The following is a 19,676-nucleotide window of genomic DNA, read 5'->3' as shown; positions in this document are numbered from 1 at the left end:
ATAAAGAGAAAATCACTTTCCCATGAGCCCTTTGGAGAATGGTAGCATTGGGCAATTGTCCACTTTGCCCATCCCTTAAAATGTCTCTACTTATTAGCAAGTCCTCTTGTAATGGACTCAGGGTGAGACGAAAAGTCAAGAAAACCTATTTGACTTAAAAGAGCACAGTTGTGCCTAAACCATCCAATAAACAGCCTCCTGTGAGTGCCATAATATCTCATTATGCCTCCAACTCGGATGTGCCTACATTTGAACTCAATTTAAAACATGTCTTAACTTAGCTAAGGTAGAAATGTAAAACATTCCAATGCTAAAAAACAGTGGTAACGTTGGAGTGCTGGGTAATCTGAATAGATGTTTTAGGAAAGCTTTCTCGTGACCTACTAGGTCTGAGACAAAAAGGGAAGCCCCAAATTTCTGCTCCATCCAGCGCAGTATTCTGGCCTCATACCTTGTATACTTTGAGAGCTGGGGAAATCAGATGTCTACCCTTTTCTCTTTATAAACATATAGTTGTCCCTGCAGGCTAGAAATAAAGTTTAACGGGATGCCCCGGGTATGTACTGATAATCATTAGCAGTTTGGGGGAGAACATCATCAGAAGCAGAATGGAAATGTATACATACTTTCCTGAGGACCACATATTTCAATAGTACTTAATAAAATCTAAAATACCTGATCTAATGTACTTGTTTTTAGATTTCGCCTGCCCGCGTGCTCGCATGCATGCTTGAGAAATCTTTTATGATTAAAAAAAAACACTTAAAAGGGGCTTAGAACCAGCCCCTTACCTACCCGAACTTACCATTGTCTTATTCCAACATCACTCTGATTTACGTGCTTCCCATTGGTCAGTAGATTGTCTTCACAGCACTTCCTGTTGTCATCTTCGTCTTCTTTGCTGATCTTGCCGACGAGCTGCCTATGGACCAAATACGCCTTCCAGTCACTTCTAATTGGACACTAGCCAGTGTCCTTCCCTTCGTTGGCACCACACTGAAAGTACTTTTTTTTTCTTTTGGTTCCTGCTCTGTTGCGGTATGTTGTTTGCTGATTTCATTGTCTGCTTTACATGATCATGGGTTACATTAGAGAAGGGTTCCTGCCTCATGGTGGTATGTTGTTTGCTCATTGCTTGGTGCCCACTCCCTAGGCACTTAGGATCCTCACCTTCGGCGTCTCCAAATTACTACCAAGAGTCCTTGTTCCTTTGTCTGTCCTTGGTAATCTGAATGATTGTGACCCCTTTGAAGCCCACCTTTGGAAACATGGGGGGCGAGGAAGGATGCCCTGGCTGCCAAAAGTGGTCTCAAAGATAGAGTGCCTTTGTGGGAAGTCGAAAGATGTCTAAAGAGACATGCGCTTCTAAAAGGCCGGTAGGACTCTGGCAGGTTCTGTTGTGTGCCAGGCTTTGCAAACCCTAGGAGGGGTGGCTCTGACCCAGCCCTGCTGGCATTTATGATGCAAGCACCGGCCTGTCTGGCAGTGGTCAAGCGACAGGGAGTCTCTTGACAGAGTAGTTTGACATGGCCTCTAGGCACTCTAAAGCCATGGTGTGCTGCACACTTGGAAGACATGCCTGCTCGTCCATCTTTTCTCTGTTTACAGCTCTCGCAGGCCACTACTGGGTCCTGAGCCTTTCTCGTTCCTTCCTTCCGGAGCATAAGCCTCTGCAAGAAACCCCACCTTGTGCTGAGAAGACACGGTGTCCTGCTACTAGTGCTTTGTGGCGTTCTCTGGCCATGGCTGATGAGGGCAGCTTCCCATCCATCCATCCTCCCTCTTACCCACCCGTTGGGCTGCAATCTGCGTGCTTGTTTCTCTGGCCGTGATGTCAACAGAGGGGACTGTGGCTGACCCCCCCTCTGGTTGGTCACACAAGGCGAGACGGACAGGCCAGAGGTGAGTGAGTCAAGGTGCTTATTGTCTCACTGACGTTACTAGGTTGGGAGGGCGACTATGGCAAAGGTGTGATCTCTGGTGGGGGTGAGTGAGTGGGCAGGTACAATACAAGCCGACTTTGTAACCGGCACAAAACCTCCGTTCTCGGCCCTATGCTCATATAATGGCTAACAACCACCAGACCTAGGGGCATATTTATACTCCGTTTGCGCCGAATTTGCGTCGTTTTTTCGACGCAAATTCGACGCAAAACTAACTCCATATTTATACTTTGGCGTTAGACGCGTCTAGCGTCAAAGTTCATGGAGTTAGCGTCATTTTTTTGCGTGAACACCTTCCTTGCGTTAATGATATGCAAGGTAGGCGTTCCCGTCTTAAAAAATGACTCCGATGCATATGCGTCGTATTTATACTCCCGGGCAAAAATGACGCCCGGGAGTGGGCGAGTCTAAAAAACCCGCATTAGCGCCGGATTTTAGCGTCTGGGTCAGGGCAGGCGTTAAGGGACCTGTGGGCTCAGAATGAGTCCAGAGGTGCCCTCCCCTGCCCCCAGGGACACCCCCTGCCACCCTTGCCCACCCCAGGAGGACACCCAAGGATGGAGGGACCCACCCCAGGGACATTAAGGTAAGTCCAGGTAAGTATTTTTTTTTTTTTTAAAAATTGTGGCATAGGGGGGCCTGATTTGTGCCCCCCTACATGCCACTATGCCCAATGACCATGCCCAGGGGACAGAAGTCCCCTGGGCATGGCCATTGGGCAAGGGGGCATGACTCCTGTCTTTGCTAAGACAGGAGTCATTTCAATGGGGGATGGGCGTCGTAAAAAAATGGCGCAAATCGGGTTGTGGCGATTTTTTTGCCTCAGCCTGACTTGCACCATTTGTGGACGCCCATATGCCATTTTCCCCCTACGCCGGCGCTGCCTGGTGTACGTCGTTTTTTTTAACGCACACCAGGCAGCGCCGGCGGCTAACGCCGGCTAACATCATTCAATAAATACGGCGCCCGCATGGCGCTTCAGAATGGCGTTAGCCGGCGCTAATTTTTTTGACGCAAAACTGCGTTAGCGCAGTTTTGCGTCAAAAAGTATAAATATGGGCCCAAGTGACTACCAGGAGAAATACATCAGGCTCAGGAAGGGATTTCATCAGATTCGGAGAGATTCACGCTGTTCTCTCCCTCGATCCCTGCACCCACCCTCCTTTCTGGAGCTCCCGCCAGCCCCTTTGCTTCATGTAATTCATCGTCCTGCTTATGTCACCACAAAACGATGACTGCATGTCCCAGAATGCAAAGCTGAGAAGAGCTAATCAGGCACCGCACTCGGGAACGTGAGAGCACTCTTCTTCACAGTCACACCCTCCTTCCAAGCCTCTCACACCCTCTTTTACTGAATACAACCTTCTTTTTAGTAGCTCTTCCCCTCCTTCACAGTCTCACAACCCTCCCTCCAGGAGCCTCACATTTCCTAGTTTCATATATCTGCGTTGTCACATCCTCACACATCTCTTCCTTACCAAACAAGAATTGGCAAAGCCAATAGGTTTTGCCTTTTTTTTGTTTTCTATCTTATTATCTAACTGGTTTCTAAATATCACAAAAAGGTTTTAATATATTTATATTCTTTTTAATGTGACATCCCGTTCGTAGTTGCTTATGTTGTGATGTATGTTGAATTAATTAACAACATAAACAACTATTAACAGTTTATCAAATTTCAAACAAATATTATGATAACCTTTTGCTAATATTTATAATCCAGTTACATAGTAAAATAGAATGCAAAAGAAAAAACAAAGGCAAAACCTATTGGTTTAGCCAATGCTTGTTCTCCTAAAGCCAGCATGACAATGAGACAAGATATTATTAGTTTCAGATCAATTTTAAATTTTTTGGTGTATGACACATGGAAGCTTTTTTTAACAATGTATATGCGGCTTATCAGTCGGGTCATTCCTATCTCCTTTCTTACATAATGGTCTTTTTACTGCACTGAGCCAAAGTGAGGAAATAGGTGATCCACTTAACACACGATTACTCATACATGCTGTCAGAACCCCTTTCCGAGGGTCATGGGGCACAGAGGGGCTCCTGGGCCCAATAGGGCTGGGGGGAGGGGATGAGGCCTTTTTCTCCCAATGTCCCGAGGCTGGATCTACTATGAATCCTGTGCAACTGGATCAAGTATCCCTTCTGCCCTTTACTCCTTTGGTAACTGTAGACGAGCAGTCAAAGGCTCCCCGGGATGGGGGGGCGGGGTTTTACACAGATTAGCAAACGCTACTCATAACTGAACGTGCATTCATCAATGTCAAAAAGTCTTGTCCAGTCAAATACTTGTTTTGTATGAAAAAGTAGTATTTTTTGTTGGTGTTGTGCCCCTTGTGTTACCTATTAATTACCTATATGCCTTTACTTAAAGAGAAGGGTTCTAATTCAGTATGTTCACCTGCTTTTACTATAAGTGACCCCACCCCTAACTAGCTAGATGTGGTGGCGTAAAGTGATAAAAAATGTTCAAACCAGAGATCTTCTACAATATGTAGTTTTGGGTTGGAGATCAGTTGGGTGCAGCCATAAGATGTAATACGCCAGCACATATGTGCTTTTTTGATCTCACTGCTACCAAAAGCTCTTGCCATCGGTTATACTCCCACACTTTCTTTTCTTTCAGTAGTTTCACAATAGTCCCTTCTAAACATCATATGCTCTCTTATGTTATTCTTGACAGATGACAGTAATGATTACCTAGCTAGTCACAATCTTTGTCAAACTATGGGTGAGAAGTAGATGTATTTGATTTCTTAATAATAACCACTGGTTTTGTTAAATGAAATGCAAGAGACACTGCCATAATGATGTGCAGCTGTGTAAGTTGATGTGGCTTATTAGTGACTGATTCTAGAACAGAAGTCTTAAGACTATTTATCAAGGGCATGATTGTGCCAAGTGCCATCTCATTGCATTTTAATCTCCTGCGGTTGGTTGAAATGTAAACGTTGTTGTGGCTTCTAGAGTGCTCTGTCGTTGGCATTGAGTCGGTTCACCTCAACGAGAGGATTAAAGGATCATAATTGCGTTTGATGCAGGGTTTGACCTTCATGTCAATCATGTGCACTAGCTGGGTTCAACTAACATTATATTGTCAAGTATAATGTCTAGGTGAGTCATACCAGTGACATGACGTAAAATGATGGGCCCCACTGCAGAAAGTGAGGAGGGGCTCCTGAGTCACCCTTAGCTCACAGATATTCACAGTTCATGGGCTGAATTGGGCCCTGTGAAGAGTTGGGCCCCCCATTCAGGCTAGGGTCCCCCTTGCACCGCCGGGGCCAAAGGGCCTGCTTTACGCCCCACCCACACAACCCCAATGTGAGATCAAGGCTTAATGTTGCTCTTCAACAAGGCAGAGTCGCCCCAGCCATTGCCTTACTCTCCACTAATTACTACATAATTGTGTCTGAGTTCATTGGTGGCATTGAATTCACCAGCAGTTAATATAAGTTTCTTTCTTCCACCTTTATAATTACCAACTATGTGAAGCCTATCATCTAGGCAAGCCAAGGTAGGGGACTCTATCATATTTTCATTACCTCTGTAATAACCAGTCAATATCATTTGCTGCTTTTCTGTCTACCAGGGTCAGACTGTAACAGAAAATAGGCCCTGCACCAAATTAAAGTGTCCTCTATGAGTGAATTAGAAAGCTAGAAAAGTGGCCCATGTTTACAAATCGAGCTAACTTTGAACTTGTAAAGGCACGCTGCATAAGTGATTTTCAAGAGGAGGAAGAATGCATGGGTTTAAACTTGCTGCAGGCAATGTTTGCTTTAATATCAGCAAAATCAATTTTAAACCGGGTCCAGCAGACCATAAAACAAACCCACGGACAGCCAGAAAACCGGACTTTTCAGACCAGCCCCTCGATACTGCCTGATTGCCCGATAGGCCAGGCCGCCCGTGAACGTGACCAGAAGCTGTTTGATTTCATGTTGATTGCACTTAACTACCTGAGTCCTGGAAATAAACTGGAATTATCCTAATGCTGTACCTCTAAACCTCTAAATTGCCTAATAGCAAGAATATCATTATTTGGCTGAGCTTATACCTGATGTACATTTTCTGGTGCGTGCATAAAAGTTTGATCCAGGCAAACATGGGTGCTTATACCGGGCAAGGCTGTCTGTAGTGGAACGTTTGATTGCTCCCTACAACTGACACTTTTTGTGCCATGGGAATTTATTACGGTTGGCACTGACACCTACAGTAGTTACAGAGTTGTTAACCTCAACAACTTTGATGGTGACACTTTCCTTTGATGAGTTCCTTTCTATGGCGCAGTCGTGCCATGACGGAATAGCTCTGGGTGGTTGCTGGGCCCATTGGGAACCTCAGGTGGCTCATGTGTCTGTACAGTGTTTTTTTGGGGGCCTCGAAGCATATGGCAAATTCATGTAGAAGCAGCCTGAGGTCTTCAATAATATCATTCACAATAGTCACTTGAGATCTGGTTTTTCGTGTTGTTTCTGTGCTCCTGTGTTTTTATTTTGCCATTAATGGCAGCTTAATTAACAATGTGGTATTACGGCATAATTGCAGGAAATTTGCATAACTAGCATAACACGAAAAATCTACAACTATGCACATTAATTTACATTTCACCTCAGCTTAGTTTTTACTTTTATTTGCATGGAGTTGGGGAAATGTTACCATAATCAAGCCCTAAGTGTGTACGGCAGCTCTTCAGTCACCTGATGTCCTTCGGGGTGAGACTTTCAGGGAAAGTTTAGGCCCTGGTTTATACGTTTTGCCATAAACCTGTGTTAGCCCAAGTTTGTGTCAAAAAGTGTAGCACTGGCTAGCGCCATTCCAGAGCGCCAGCCGGGCGCCATATTTAAGGAATGGCGCAAGCTGGCGCTAAGGCCCGGGTTGCGTCAAAATAAATGACGTTAACCGGGTGGGGGAGGCGCAGGGATAACTGGAGGTTGTGTGTGAAAGAATGGTGCTAGTCAGGATTAGAGTCAAAATAATGACTCTAACCTGACTAGCCCCATTCTATCACGCCCAACCCCCATGGACATGACTCCTGTCTAAGTAAAGACAGGAGTCATGCCCCCCAGCCCAATGGCCATGCCCAGGGGACTTAAGTCCCCTGGGCATGGCCATTGGGCCGAGTGCCATGTAGGAGGGCTCAAGTTAGGCCCCCCGATGGCACTTAAAAAAAAAGAGGTAAATGCTTACCTCTACCTGTACTTACCTGGGATGGGTCCCCCATCCTCCGCTGTCCTTTGGTGTGGGTTTGGGTGTCCCTTGTGCCTCGGGAGGGCACCTGTGTGCTTATTCCATGGTGTTCCACCATGGAAATGGGCCCACAGGTCCCCAAACGCCTGCCCTGACCCAGGCGTTATATAATGGCGCTAAGCTTAGGCCCATCTCCCTCCCATGCACCATTTTTGCACTGGAGGATAAATAAGGCGTTAGGTCCTTTGAGTCATTTTTTGCCCGGGAACCCCTACCTTGCATCTCATTGATGCAAAGTAGTTTTCGCATGTACAAAATGACTTTAACTCCAATATTTTGGCGCTAGACATGCCTAGCGCCGAAATATAATTATGGAGTTAAGTTTGCGCTGAATTAGCGTAAAAAAATGATGCTAAATCAGTGCAAAGTATAAATATGTCCCTAAATGTGGGTAGTGTATTGATATATTCAATTAGTAGGTTTAGAGGGATTCCCTGTGAGGGCTGTAGACCATGGAAGGCAGGATGGGTCCCTCAGGGCGTCTGTAGCAGACTACTATTTCCGATATCCTGTAAGCCACTGCTGTGCCATTTCTGAGATTCCTGCGGGTATTTCCGAGATCAGTACTAGGACCCAATGTTGGAAAGTGCTGAAAACCATGGAGAGGCCAGGAGGTGATAAGTAGCAGTTCAAAGACATTCACAACTTAGATGTTATGGTCTGAGTGTTACATCTATTACTGAAGCCAGATTAGTAGTCATACAAGATGTAATTACTTTTCAGTTTAATGGAGACTCCTTTCTTAATGAACTTTTTAATGATGAATTAGTGATGAGCATGAGCTGAAGACGTGACTGAGGGCCCACATTGTTTATTTGTTTCATGAAATGCAGGATCTGTGCGGTTTTTAGTGTGTTGGAGAAATGCCCTGGGAGAAGTAGATATTGACAATGTTAAGAAGAGCACTGACTTGGGTACTGCTGCTGAAGAAGGCTTTGAAACGGGTGAGAGAAGGTTATAAAAATCTACAAAGTAGCTTTAAGATCGGTGATGTTTGTAGGATTTCCTAATCGAAATAACAGGGCGATTGATTAAGAAAATCTGATCTTTAAAAGTGGTGGATCTCTTAAGAGTTTTCACATACTTGGAGATGTAGCAAAAAGAGGGAGAGAGTTGATTTATTTTTGTGTTACCAAAGGAAGATTGATTTTGGTTATTTCTATGAGCGGGGCATATTTAGTACAATGTACTTGTCTGGATAATGATGTATGAGGTTGGTGGTGGGTTAGTGCCAGGTTTCACTGTTTTGGAGAGGGATTTGCTTAGTTGGATGTGTTCATAATTGTTAATTTGTATGATACTACTGTGGCTATTGTGCTCAGGAGTCTGAAATGTCTTCTGTCCTGTGTGGTAATATGATATTACAGCAACAGCTGTGAGACAAAGGTCTCATGGGGCCCGAGGGGTGGCCTTTGTTTTATTTGTGAGAACATTCTGCCCTCTAGTGCTGGAATGTTCTAATAGCCTTATAGCCCACCATAGTGGGCTATACTGGCCATTAAAGGCCCACTCCTGCATTAAAGGCCTGTTCCAAAGAGAGCAGGCCTTTAATGGCTGGCATAGCCCAGCTACTTGATGCCTTTATCTCATAGCTGTTGCTGTGAGACAAACATTAAAGTGTTGGAGTTCCAGGCTTTTACCAACCATTACAAGCACAGAGCACTCCATTATCTTAAATGGAGCTCCCAACATTCCAATATTCTAATGTGATTTAGTCTTTCGCCGTGTCTTTCTAGTTTGTGGATGGAGTGATTGTTGTCAGAGAATACATGGAGCTGAAACAATCAAAGGGTGTCGCTTTTATTAGAGCACTGTTTTGCACCTTGTTTTTTGGGGTTGTCTGGGCAGCATCTTGGAGTGTTTGAACACTGCTTGCAGAGTGCAGTGTGGTTGCGAGGGAGGTGAGTTTCTGTTGAAGGTAGTCCGTAGTGAAGTACTTAAAAAGCAAAAGTATTGCCTAGGACAGTCAGGTTTGTCATGGTAGGAGGGTGGCATGCAGAGTAAGGCAGTCGAGATGATATGATTACATATCCAGTCTAATGATTCAGGAATCTGTAACTAACCATAGTATTCACTGTCAAGACTAGTTTGATTATGTTGATTGTAATGTGCAGCCTATATGATTTCTTGAGGGATGTCAATGGTGTTGAGTAATTTAAGGAGCATATTTTATTTTCTTTGTGGTAGAGTAGTCAGTGCTGTTGAAGTTTCAGACAGAAGTGCTGGGGAGATGTTGGATGGTGGAAGAGATGATAGCTTTGAACATTTATTCAGTTAGTAATCTGCGTCTAGGTGGGAGGTGTTATATAAGAAGGTGAGGAATGCCTAGAGAGTATTTGGAAGAATATACATATGATACTGAAGTTCCTCAGGTGTGACAGTTTGCCGTTCCTGGCCCTTGCTGGACCAAAAATGAAATGACTGTCGAAATCATCTGCACTTGACTTTGGACATCCCAGTCATCCAGGAGGGCTATGGAGGACTTAGTCTTGGGTAAGAAGTGAAGAGGCTCTGGCATTCGCAGTGCTGGCTTTGTTGGGCAATTGTAGCAAAACCACATGCATGCAGGGCAGGGTGGGGCACAGCAATAGTTTATGAGGCAAATGTTTTTTTATTTCAAAATTCTGGTGGTGGGAAGGAAGTCTGGCACTGATTTGACTAAGCTTGAACTGGTGGGCAGGGTGTCATATGATAATAATCCCATCTGAATCCAGTTAAAAGGGAGGATGCTAGCGGTGTTGGTTCTGCTCCTGTGCGATCACACTGCTGGCATATGTTTCACGACCAGGTGTTCCACATATCAATTCTTTACAGCCACGTGTGTTGGACACATTTACAATATATATGGCTTAACCATTCACCAATTTCAGAAGCACATGCTAAAGGAGGATCCTCTGGCTGAATATCATTCACAATACTTTTTTACAATTGTGAAAAAAACAGCCAGAAGATTCTACTCTGTGTTTAGAGCGTCATCCAGGAACTGAAAAATGTCTGTTTCCTAGCTCACATGGATGTCCTTACTTTTATAACTAGACACATGTATATTTGCGAAGGATGTGCAAAGTTGAAAAGATTTTCCTCACAAATGTTGTGATATTTTTTCCAGATCTTTGGAAAGTGCTTAAACTATGCAAGATGCTAAAAAGGTGCAGCAAATATACTCCAATACATAGATTTGGCAAATCGCAGGAAAAAGCCCCATTTAGGGGTAGAGTAAATATTTTTTGCAGAAAAATTGTTCTGCTGATATAGTTTTGCAAACATGTCAAAACTTCACAACAATTACAAAACTTTGCAAGTGAAATTCAACTTAGGCCTACTTCTAATGTAAGGTACAGAAAACACAGAGAAAATACATCATTATCTCCACATACCGTTACTTGGGGTGTTATTTAGAAAATAGTCAGTGGCTCAACTGCCCACACGTTAAGCTATAGACTTTTCTCCCCTGACAGAAAACATACTACCGTTTTTAGGTCTCGGCTAGACAGTGTGTGCACTGTTTTGAAGAGACTTGTTGAATATACTTTGTGGGCATCAGCCTGCCCACAGGGTTCCCGTTTGCTGACTCCATTGTCGCTCTCCTATTCTTTCTCCCTATTTGTCCATGGCATGCATTTGTCATGCCTCTTCCTGACCCCGACAGCAGAGACCAATTACTCCTATACATCCACTGGTCGGATTTTGGGATCTGTTTTAGGAACTACTTTTTCTTTGTCAAAGAGCACTTAACACAAGCACTCTTGTTTTCACTAGCTCCGAGCTGTGTAAACGTGCCTGCAAATCTTGCTCTTATCTCGTCACATTTACTGTGCATTGAAAGACCTATGTAAAATGTCCCCAACCCCCTCTCGTTTAGCTGCTTGTTTATTTTCACGCTGACCCTTGGGAGCAGTTCTTGTACTGTGATCTCTAATCCTGCACCCACTCCCTTCAGTCCCACTGTGGGGATGAAGTCCTGCAATACTGTCCTGTAGCACAACCCAAAGACCAAGGTAGGCATCCTTTTCCATCAAGAATCAGTGTGCCCTCCTCCTCCCGCTTTGGGTCCCAGTTCAGGGTTGTGTGTGGACAGTGGTTATTTTCGTAAGGAGATGTACTTGTAAAGTGCCCTCTGCTACTAGAGATCAGTGTGTACTGCTCTTCATAGATCTCTGATTAACGGTCCTGCCTAACGTGGTCCTGTAAGGGCAGTGCTTTGAGTTGCTAGAGCAAAATATTTCTTTTGTTGACATCAATGTGCCCCTACTGCCTGGTTTGGAGGGCTCTTTACCTTGCATATTTGATATGGTGTGCAGCTCCATTGCTGCAGTGTGAAATCTGTTTGTTATTTTGAATCTTTAGTGAAAAACAAAAAAAGATACCTCCCACCCAGCTTTGAGTTACTGGCTGTGCATATCCCCTTATTTTAGGGCTGGGGTCTTCTTCCTAGATCACCTCTTAGGATAGAGACATTGTATCCTCTTCTTTGTTTATCTGTAGCATTCTTCCTCTAAGAGCATGCAGCAGTGGCAGGCAAAACCACCGCTATCTCCCATAGGTGACACTGGAGTTCAGGCAAAACCAATAAAGTTACTCACTCTTCATTATATATATATCATATATATATCATATATATCATATATTGCCCCCTGTAAAGATCTGTTAACTTGTCACCATCCCTCGTGGCTCAGCACCTCGAGCCTTGCTCGCAGATGGGCGTGATCACTACAAAAAGGGTTTTTAAAGCGAGACCCCATAAAAAAAAAAAATACTGTGCGATTTCCTGAATATAGTATTTTTTTTTATGTTTCCTCCTTGGAAAATTCTTTATCCCCTTAATATAATAACATAATTACCAATCTGAATAACTATACAATAATCATACAAAAGTATTGCTTATCCTTTCATTTTTTACCGATATCAGACTGGGAAGGGGGTGTTATTTACTCATTCATTTTCAAAAATTATATATACGCATTCAAGAAGAAATAGTGTATCTTGTGCCCTATAATATTCCAAATTTCCAAACGGTACAGTGTTTTCAGCACTCAGTATCTGCCATTTATCTAATTATTATAGCCAAAGTGGGTATAGAGGATGCTCCCATCAACCGTGGAGAACCTTCATGTAGATAAGGGAAAAAGAAAGAGCGGAAGGAAGACGTACTAAGAAAAATTAAAGTCGAAAATTCAAACAGAAAATTAGTAAATAAAGATTTTCTATCCAACAAAGACACATCTTTCATCATCAGTGATTTGGAGGTTCATCCATAGGGAAGCAGCTACTAAAATTATATATATAGAATATATATATATATATAGACACATACAAATATATATATATACATATATATATATATTTTTCATTTCAAAGTGAAATGTGGAAACAATAATGCAGCGGTTCCAGCTGGGCTCCGGAACGCCCATCTAATTATCAAAGTTTCCTCTTGTTTTCAAGGAAAGCCAGGACTCCTCCAGAATGCTGTCAGTGTAAACAAAGTTCATTGTGGAGAAAAGTCATGTGACCAAGGCTACGGCCGAAACGCATTGGAGGGAAGTCTTTTCTCCATAATAAACTTTGTTTACACTGACAACATTCTGGAGGAGTCCTAGCTTTCCTTGAAAATAAGAGGAACCGTTGATAATATATATATATATATATACATATAAACGCATCTGTATATATATATATATATTATATATAAATATACGTATATATATATAGATAGATAGATAGATAGATAGATAGATAGATAGATAGATAGATAGATAGATAGATAGATAGATAGATAGATAGACACATATATATATATATAAATATATATAATTACTTCTGGTTATAGTTAGGTCTTCTTTTCCATATTTTCCAAAGAAAAAGCATTTTTGGCTTGCTAATAAATGTTGCCTTTTATGACAAATCTTCACAAACTTTCCCCAAAAAAGCTCATCCACTGCAGCAACTTACTGGGATTTTTTAGGGGGTGATCCGTCAAGGGGGGAGGGTGAGAAAAAGGAGTCCGGAAAGGAAAGGCAAAATTCCCATGCATTTACCATATACTTCTTTAAGATGGTCTATGGCAAAAACCACTGAATGGAATTACACCAAATTTGGGAAGAGTTAGAAATGGGGTCTTTGGTTGGCAGTCAGGTTACCCCCTGTCCAAGCAAGGACTCTCATTCTAGTCAGAGTAAGTCACACACAATCCAAATTATCCTGTGCCCACCCTTTGGTAGCTTGGCACTGAGCAGTCAGGCTTATCTTAGAGGGCACTGTGTAAAGTATTTGTGGATTAAATCATGCAATACCACAGTATTTAGAAAAATATATAATATTTATCTGATAAGATGTAGGTCAAAACAATTAAAAATGCAATAAGTATATGTTGAGATATCACTGTAAAAGTGAGATAAAGGGGGTCATTCTGACCCTGGCGGTCTTTGACCGCCAGGGCGGAGGACCGCGGGAGCACCGCCGACAGGCCGGCGGTGCTCCAATGGGGATTCCGACCGCGGCGGTAAAGCCGCGGTCGGACCGGCACCACTGGCGGGGTCCCGCCAGTGTACCGCGGCCCCATTGAATCCTCCGCGGCGGCGCAGCTTGCTGCACCGCCGCGGGGATTCCGACCCCCCCTACCGCCATCCAGATCCCGGCGGTCGGACCGCCGAGATCCGGATGGCGGTAGGGGGTGTCGCGGGGCCCCTGGGGGCCCCTGCAGTGCCCATGCCACTGGCATGGGCATTGCAGGGGCCCCCGTAAGAGGGCCCCTACATGTATTTCACTGTCTGCTGCGCAGACAGTGAAATACGCGACGGGTGCAACTGCACCCGTCGCACAGCTTCCACTCCGCCGGCTCGATTCCGAGCCGGCTTCATCGTGGAAGCCTCTTTCCCGCTGGGCTGGCTGGCGGTCTGAAGGCGACCGCCCGCCAGCCCAGCGGGAAAGTCAGAATTACCGCCGCGGTCTTTCGACCGCGGAACGGTAACCTGACGGCGGGACTTTGGCGGGCGGCCTCCGCCGCCCACCAAGGTCAGAATGAGGGCCAAAGTGTCTTTAGTCTTTTAAAAGCAATAAATGTCTCTTTCAAGCACAAAGTACCTGGTTTGCGTTCAAAATCTCTGCAAAGAACTGCAGAGGAGGAGATGCGTGGAAAACAAGGAGGTGTGGGTCGATTTCTCGGGCCGCAAACGGCAATGCGTCGTTTAGTTTTCATGCAGGGACGGCTGTGTGTCGATTTCCAGAGCTCGGTTCTGGATCCTCTTCGGGCTGCGGAGTTTTCGGATGCCCCAGGGATGATGTGTTGATTTCCGCGCTGACAAGACAAAGTCACAGGGGTTGCGTCGATTCGGTGGGCGTTGCGTGGAAATTTCTACTGCACAGCAGGCGCTGCATCGATTCTTCACTGGAAGTTGGGCTTCGCAGTTCCAGCTCGGCTGTGCGTCGATCCAGTGGGCTGTGCGTCAAATTTCCAGTTGCTACTCTGGCGCTGCATTGATCTTCTCATTGCGAAGTCGGACTGCATCGTTTCTGGCAGGCTGTGCATCGATTTTCGCCACACAAGGAGTCCTTCTTGTAGAGATTAAGTCTTTTTGGTCCTGAGAATTCAGGGAACAGGAGGCAGGCTCTAACCCAGCCTTTGGAGAGCACTTCTCAGCACAGCCAGATAGCAGCAAGGCAGCAGGGCAACAGCAAGGCAGCAGTCCTTCACAGAAAGCAGTCAGGTGAGTCCTTTGGGCATCCAGGCAGTTCTTCTGGGCAGGTTGCAGATTCTGGTTCAGGTTCTCTTCTCCTGAAAGTGTCTGAGCTGGTAGGACAGAGGCCCTGTTTAAATACCCAAATGTGCCTTTGAAGTGGAGGAGACTTCAAAGAGTGATTTAGAAGTGCACAAGGTCCCCTTTCAGTTCAATCCTGTCAGCCAGGGTCCCAGTAGGGGGAGTGGCAGTCCTTTGTGTGAGGGCAGGCTACTGTCCTTTGACACGCAAGTGTTAGGCCCTGCACCCTCTCAGCCCAGGAAGACCCATTCTAAATGCAAATGTATGCAACTGAGGCTGAGTATCCTGTGTTTGGGGTGTGTCTGAGTGAATGCGCAAGGGAGCTGTCAACTGAACCCAGCCAGATGTGGATTGTATGGCACAGAAGGATTTAAGTGCAGAGGAATGCTCACTTTTTAAAAGTGGTATTTCTAAAATAGTAATATTAAGTCCAACTTCACCAGACAGCAGGATTTTGATTCACCCTTCTCGCCATACTAAATATGACCTTCATACTCCTTTCAGATCAGCAGCTACCACTCAAACACTTTATGAGGGTAGCCCCAATGTTAGCCTATGAAGGGAGCAGGCCTCACAGCAGTGTAAAAACGAATTTAGGAGTTTTACACTACCAGGACATGTAAACTACATAGGTACATGTCCTGCCTTTTGCCTACACAGCACCCTGCCCTATGGGTTACCTAGGGCGTACCTTAGGGGTGACTTATATGTAGAAAAAGGGGAGTTTGATGCTTGGCAAGTACTTTTAAATGCCAAGTCAAATTGGCAGGGAAACTGCACACACGCGCCTTTCAATGGCAGGCCTGAGATAAGGTTAAAGAGCTACTTAAGTGGGTGGCACAATCAGTGCTGCAGGCCCACTAGTAGCATTTAATCTACAGGCCCTAGGCACATATAGTGCACTGTACTAGGGACTTATGAGTAAATTAAATATTCCAATTGGGTATGATCCAGTGTTATCATGTTTAAAGGGAGAGAGCATATGCACTTCAGCACTGGTTAGCGTGGTAAGTGTGCAGAGTCGTAAAACCAGCAAAAACAGTATCTAAAAAGTGGAGGGAGGCAGGCAAAAAGTTAGGGCTGACCACCCTAAGACTGTCAGGTCTAACATGTGTCCCCCCAGCTGAAAGTGGAGAGAGCTACCCAACCCCCAGGAGCTCTCATCACTAAGGCAGAAGAATCTGGAGAGACCATCAGCGTTGGTGTAATCAATACCTGGCCGATGCTCCACCGTAAAGTCCATCCCTTCTAGGGAAATGGACCACCTCAAGAGTTTAGGATTTTCACCCCTGATCTGCATGAGCCATCTGAGGGGCCTGTGGTCTGTCTGAACCCAGAAGTGAGTCCAAAAAAGGTATGGTCTCAGCTTCTCCAGTGCCCAGACAACACCAAATGCTTCTCTCTCAATAGCACTCCACCTCTGTTCCTGTGGTAATAGTCTTCTGCTAATAAAGACTATTGGTTGGTCTGGTCCCTCCTCATTTAGCTGTGCTAGAACAGCCCCTATGCCATGCTCTGGCGTGTCTATCTGCACAATAAATTCCTGGGGGTAGTCAGGGGCCTTGAGCATGAGGGCTGTGCACACTGCTTCCTTCAGGGAGTCAAAGGCTTTCTGACAAGCCTCTGTCCAATTCACCAACCTAGGTTGCTTTTTGGAAGTAAGTTCTGTCAAGGGTGTCACAATGCATCCATAGCCCTTGACAAACCTACAGTAGTATCCTGTGAGGCCTTAGAAGGCTCTCACTTCTGTCTGTGTTCTAGGTGGTTGCCAGGCCTTGATAGTTTCAATATTGGCCTGGAGGGGCTGCACCTTGCCACCACCTACTAGGTGTACTAAGTACACCACGGAGCCCTGCGCAATCTGGCACTTACTAGCCTTGAGGGTTAGGCCTGACTGTTGCAAAGCCTGAAGCACCTTCTTGTGGAGCAGGTGTTCCTCCCAGCTGGAACCATAGACTGCTATGTAGTCCAGGTAGGCTGCAGAGAAGGCATCCTTGCCAGCTAGGACCCTATTAACCAATCGTTGGAAGGTAGCGGGGGCATTTTTCAATCCAAAGGGCATCACCCGTAACTGGTAACGGCCCTCAGGTGTGGAAAATGCAGATCTCTCTTTAGCCCCCTCAGTCAGGTGCTCTGCCAGTACCCTGATGTGAGATAATAATCATCATTATAATCATTAACATTTATAAAGCGCGCTACTCACCCGTGCGGGTCTCAAGGCGCTAGGAGAAAGGGGGCGGGGGGTTACTGCTGCTCGAAAAGCCAGGTTTTTAGGAGTCTCCGGAATGCGGAGTGGTCCTGGGTGGTCCTGAGGCTGGTGGGGAGGGAGTTCCAGGTCTTGGCTGCCAGGAAGGAGAAAGACCTCCCACCCGCCGTGGAGCGGCGGATCGAGGGACGGCAGCGAGCGCGAGGCCAGAGGAACGGAGGAGGCGGGTGGGGACGTAGAAGCTGAGGCGTCGGTTGAGGTATTCCGGTCCCTTGTTGTGGAGGGCTTTGTGTGCGTGGGTGAGAAGTCGAAAGGTGATCCTTTTGCTGACTGGGAGCCAATGCAGGTGTCTCAGGTGTGCGGAGATGTGGCTGTTGCGGGGTACGTCGAGGATGAGGCGGGCCGAGGCGTTTTGAATGCGTTGCAGGCGATTTTGGAGTTTGGTGGTGGTCCCAGCGTAGAGGGTGTTGCCGTAGTCCAGGCGGCTCGTGACGAGGGTGTGGGTCACGGTTTTTCTAGTGTGGGCGGGGATCCAGCGGAAGATCTTGCGGAGCATGCAGAGGGTGAGGAAGCAGACGGAGGACACGGCGTTGACTTGCTTGGTCATGGTGAGAAGGGGGTCCAAGATGAAGCCGAGGTTGCGGCGTGGTCTGTGGGGGTCGGTGCGGTGCCGAGGGCCGTGGGCCACCAGGAGTCGTCCCAGGCGGACGGGGTGTTGCCGAGGATGAAGACTTCCGTTTTGTCAGAGTTCAGCTTTAGGCGGCTGAGGCTCATCCAATCTGCGACGTCCTTCATACCCTCTTGTAGGTTGGTCTTGGCGCTGGCGGGGTCCTTGGTGAGGGAGAGTATAAGTTGGGTGTCGTCGGCGTAGGAGTTGATGATGATGTCGTGCTTGTGTACGATGTTGGCGAGGGGGCTCATGTAGACATTGAAGAGTGTCCGGCTGAGCGATGAGCCTTGAGGTACGCCGCAGATGATCTCGGTGGGGTCTGAGCAAAACGGTGGGAGGTAAACTCTTTGGGAACGGTTTGAGAGGAAGGAGGCGATCCAGTCCAGGGCCTGGCCTTGGATCCCGGTGGAGCGGAGGCGGGTGATTAGGGTGCGGTGACAGACGGTGTCGAAGGCCGCCGAGAGGTCGAGGAGGATGAGGGCGACTGTTTCACCGTTGTCCATCAGGGTTCTGATGTCGTCTGTGACTGAGATGAGGGCAGTTTCCGTGCTGTGGTTGGTTCGAAATCCGGTTTGTGAAGGGTCGAGCAGGTTGTTGTTTTCCAGGAAGGTGGTCAGCTGTTTGTTGACGGTCTTCTCTATTACCTTGGCTGGGAAAGGCAGGAGAGAGATGGGGCGGAAGTTTTTCAGGTCGCTCGGGTCAGCCGTAGGTTTCTTTAGGAGGGCGTTGACGTCGGTATGTTTCCAGCATTCGGGGAAGGTAGCAGAAGAAAAAGAAGAGTTGATGACGGCCTGGAGGTGCGGGGCGATGATGTCGTCGGCTTTATTAAAGATGAAGTGAGGGCAGGGGTCCAAAGGGGCGCCGGAGTGGATAGAGTTCATGATGGATTTGGTTTCTTCAGTGTTGATGTGGGTCCAGTTGTTGAGGGTGAAGGCCGGGGGTGCGGGTTCGGTGATGTTAGGTTGGGTCTGGTGTCCGAAGCTGTCGTGGAGGTCGCTGATCTTGCAGTGGAAGAAGGTGGCGAGGGATTCGCACAAATCCTGTGAGGGCGTGACGGCGTTTGCGTTGGCGTTGGGGTTGGAGAACTCCTTGACGATGCTGAAAAGTTCTCTGCTGTTGTGGCTGTTTTTGTCCAGTCTGTCGGTGAAAAAGTTCCTTTTGGCAGCGCGGATCAGGTGGTGGTGTTCGCGAGTAGCGTTCTTGAGGGCGGTCATGTTGTCAGCGGTGTGGTCCTTGCGCCAGGCCTTCTCGAGGGTGCGACAAGTTTTCTTTGATTCTTTGAGGGTGTCAGAGAACCAGAGAGGTTTTTTGGTGTTGGTCTGTCGATGCGTGCGTTTGAGGGGAGCAAGGTTGTCTGCGCAGTTGGAGATCCAGTTTGTGAGGCTGAGGGCTGCGTCGTTGGGGTCGGTGGTGAGGGTGGGTTGGTTGGCGGCGAGTGCGGAGAGGAGTTGCTCTTCGGGGATCTTGTTCCACTGTCGACGAGGGATGGGTTGAGTGCGGAGGTGGCGGGTCTCGCGTCGGAATGTGAAGTGGACACAGCTGTGGTCGGTCCAGTGTAGAGCGGAGGTGTGGCTGAAGAAGATGTGTTTGCTGGCGGAGAAGATAGGGTCGAGCGTGTGTCCGGCGATGTGGGTGGCAGTGTTCACCAGTTGCTTGAGGCCGAGGTTGGCGAGGTTGTCGAGCAGGGCGGTGGTGTTGGGGTCGTTGTTCTGTTCCAGATGGAAGTTGAGGTCGCCTAGGAGGATGTAGTCCGGCGAGGCGAGGGCGTGCGGGGAGATGAAGTTGGCGATGGCGTCGCTGAAAGGGGCGCGCGGTCCAGGGGGACGGTAGACGAGGGATCC

General features: G+C 46.7%; 1 protein-coding gene across 1 annotated transcript in view; it reads right to left on the bottom strand.

Annotated features, from left to right (window-relative positions):
- LOC138246899 (mucin-2-like) overlaps positions 1-5,016 on the bottom strand; it is a 62,274-nt gene extending 57,258 nt beyond the window's left edge. The window contains exons 1-2 of the mRNA XM_069201644.1: positions 4,952-5,016; positions 806-922 (exon numbers count right to left, since the gene is read on the bottom strand). Coding sequence (XP_069057745.1) covers positions 806-922; positions 4,952-5,016 — 182 coding nt within the window. The remainder of the gene's footprint in view (positions 1-805; positions 923-4,951) is intronic.
- Positions 5,017-19,676: the final 14,660 nt, after the last annotated feature.

The sequence above is a fragment of the Pleurodeles waltl genome, chromosome 7, assembly GCF_031143425.1.
Source record: "Pleurodeles waltl isolate 20211129_DDA chromosome 7, aPleWal1.hap1.20221129, whole genome shotgun sequence".
NCBI lineage: Eukaryota > Metazoa > Chordata > Amphibia > Caudata > Salamandridae > Pleurodeles > Pleurodeles waltl.
This window is presented reverse-complemented; position numbering and strand designations above follow the sequence as displayed.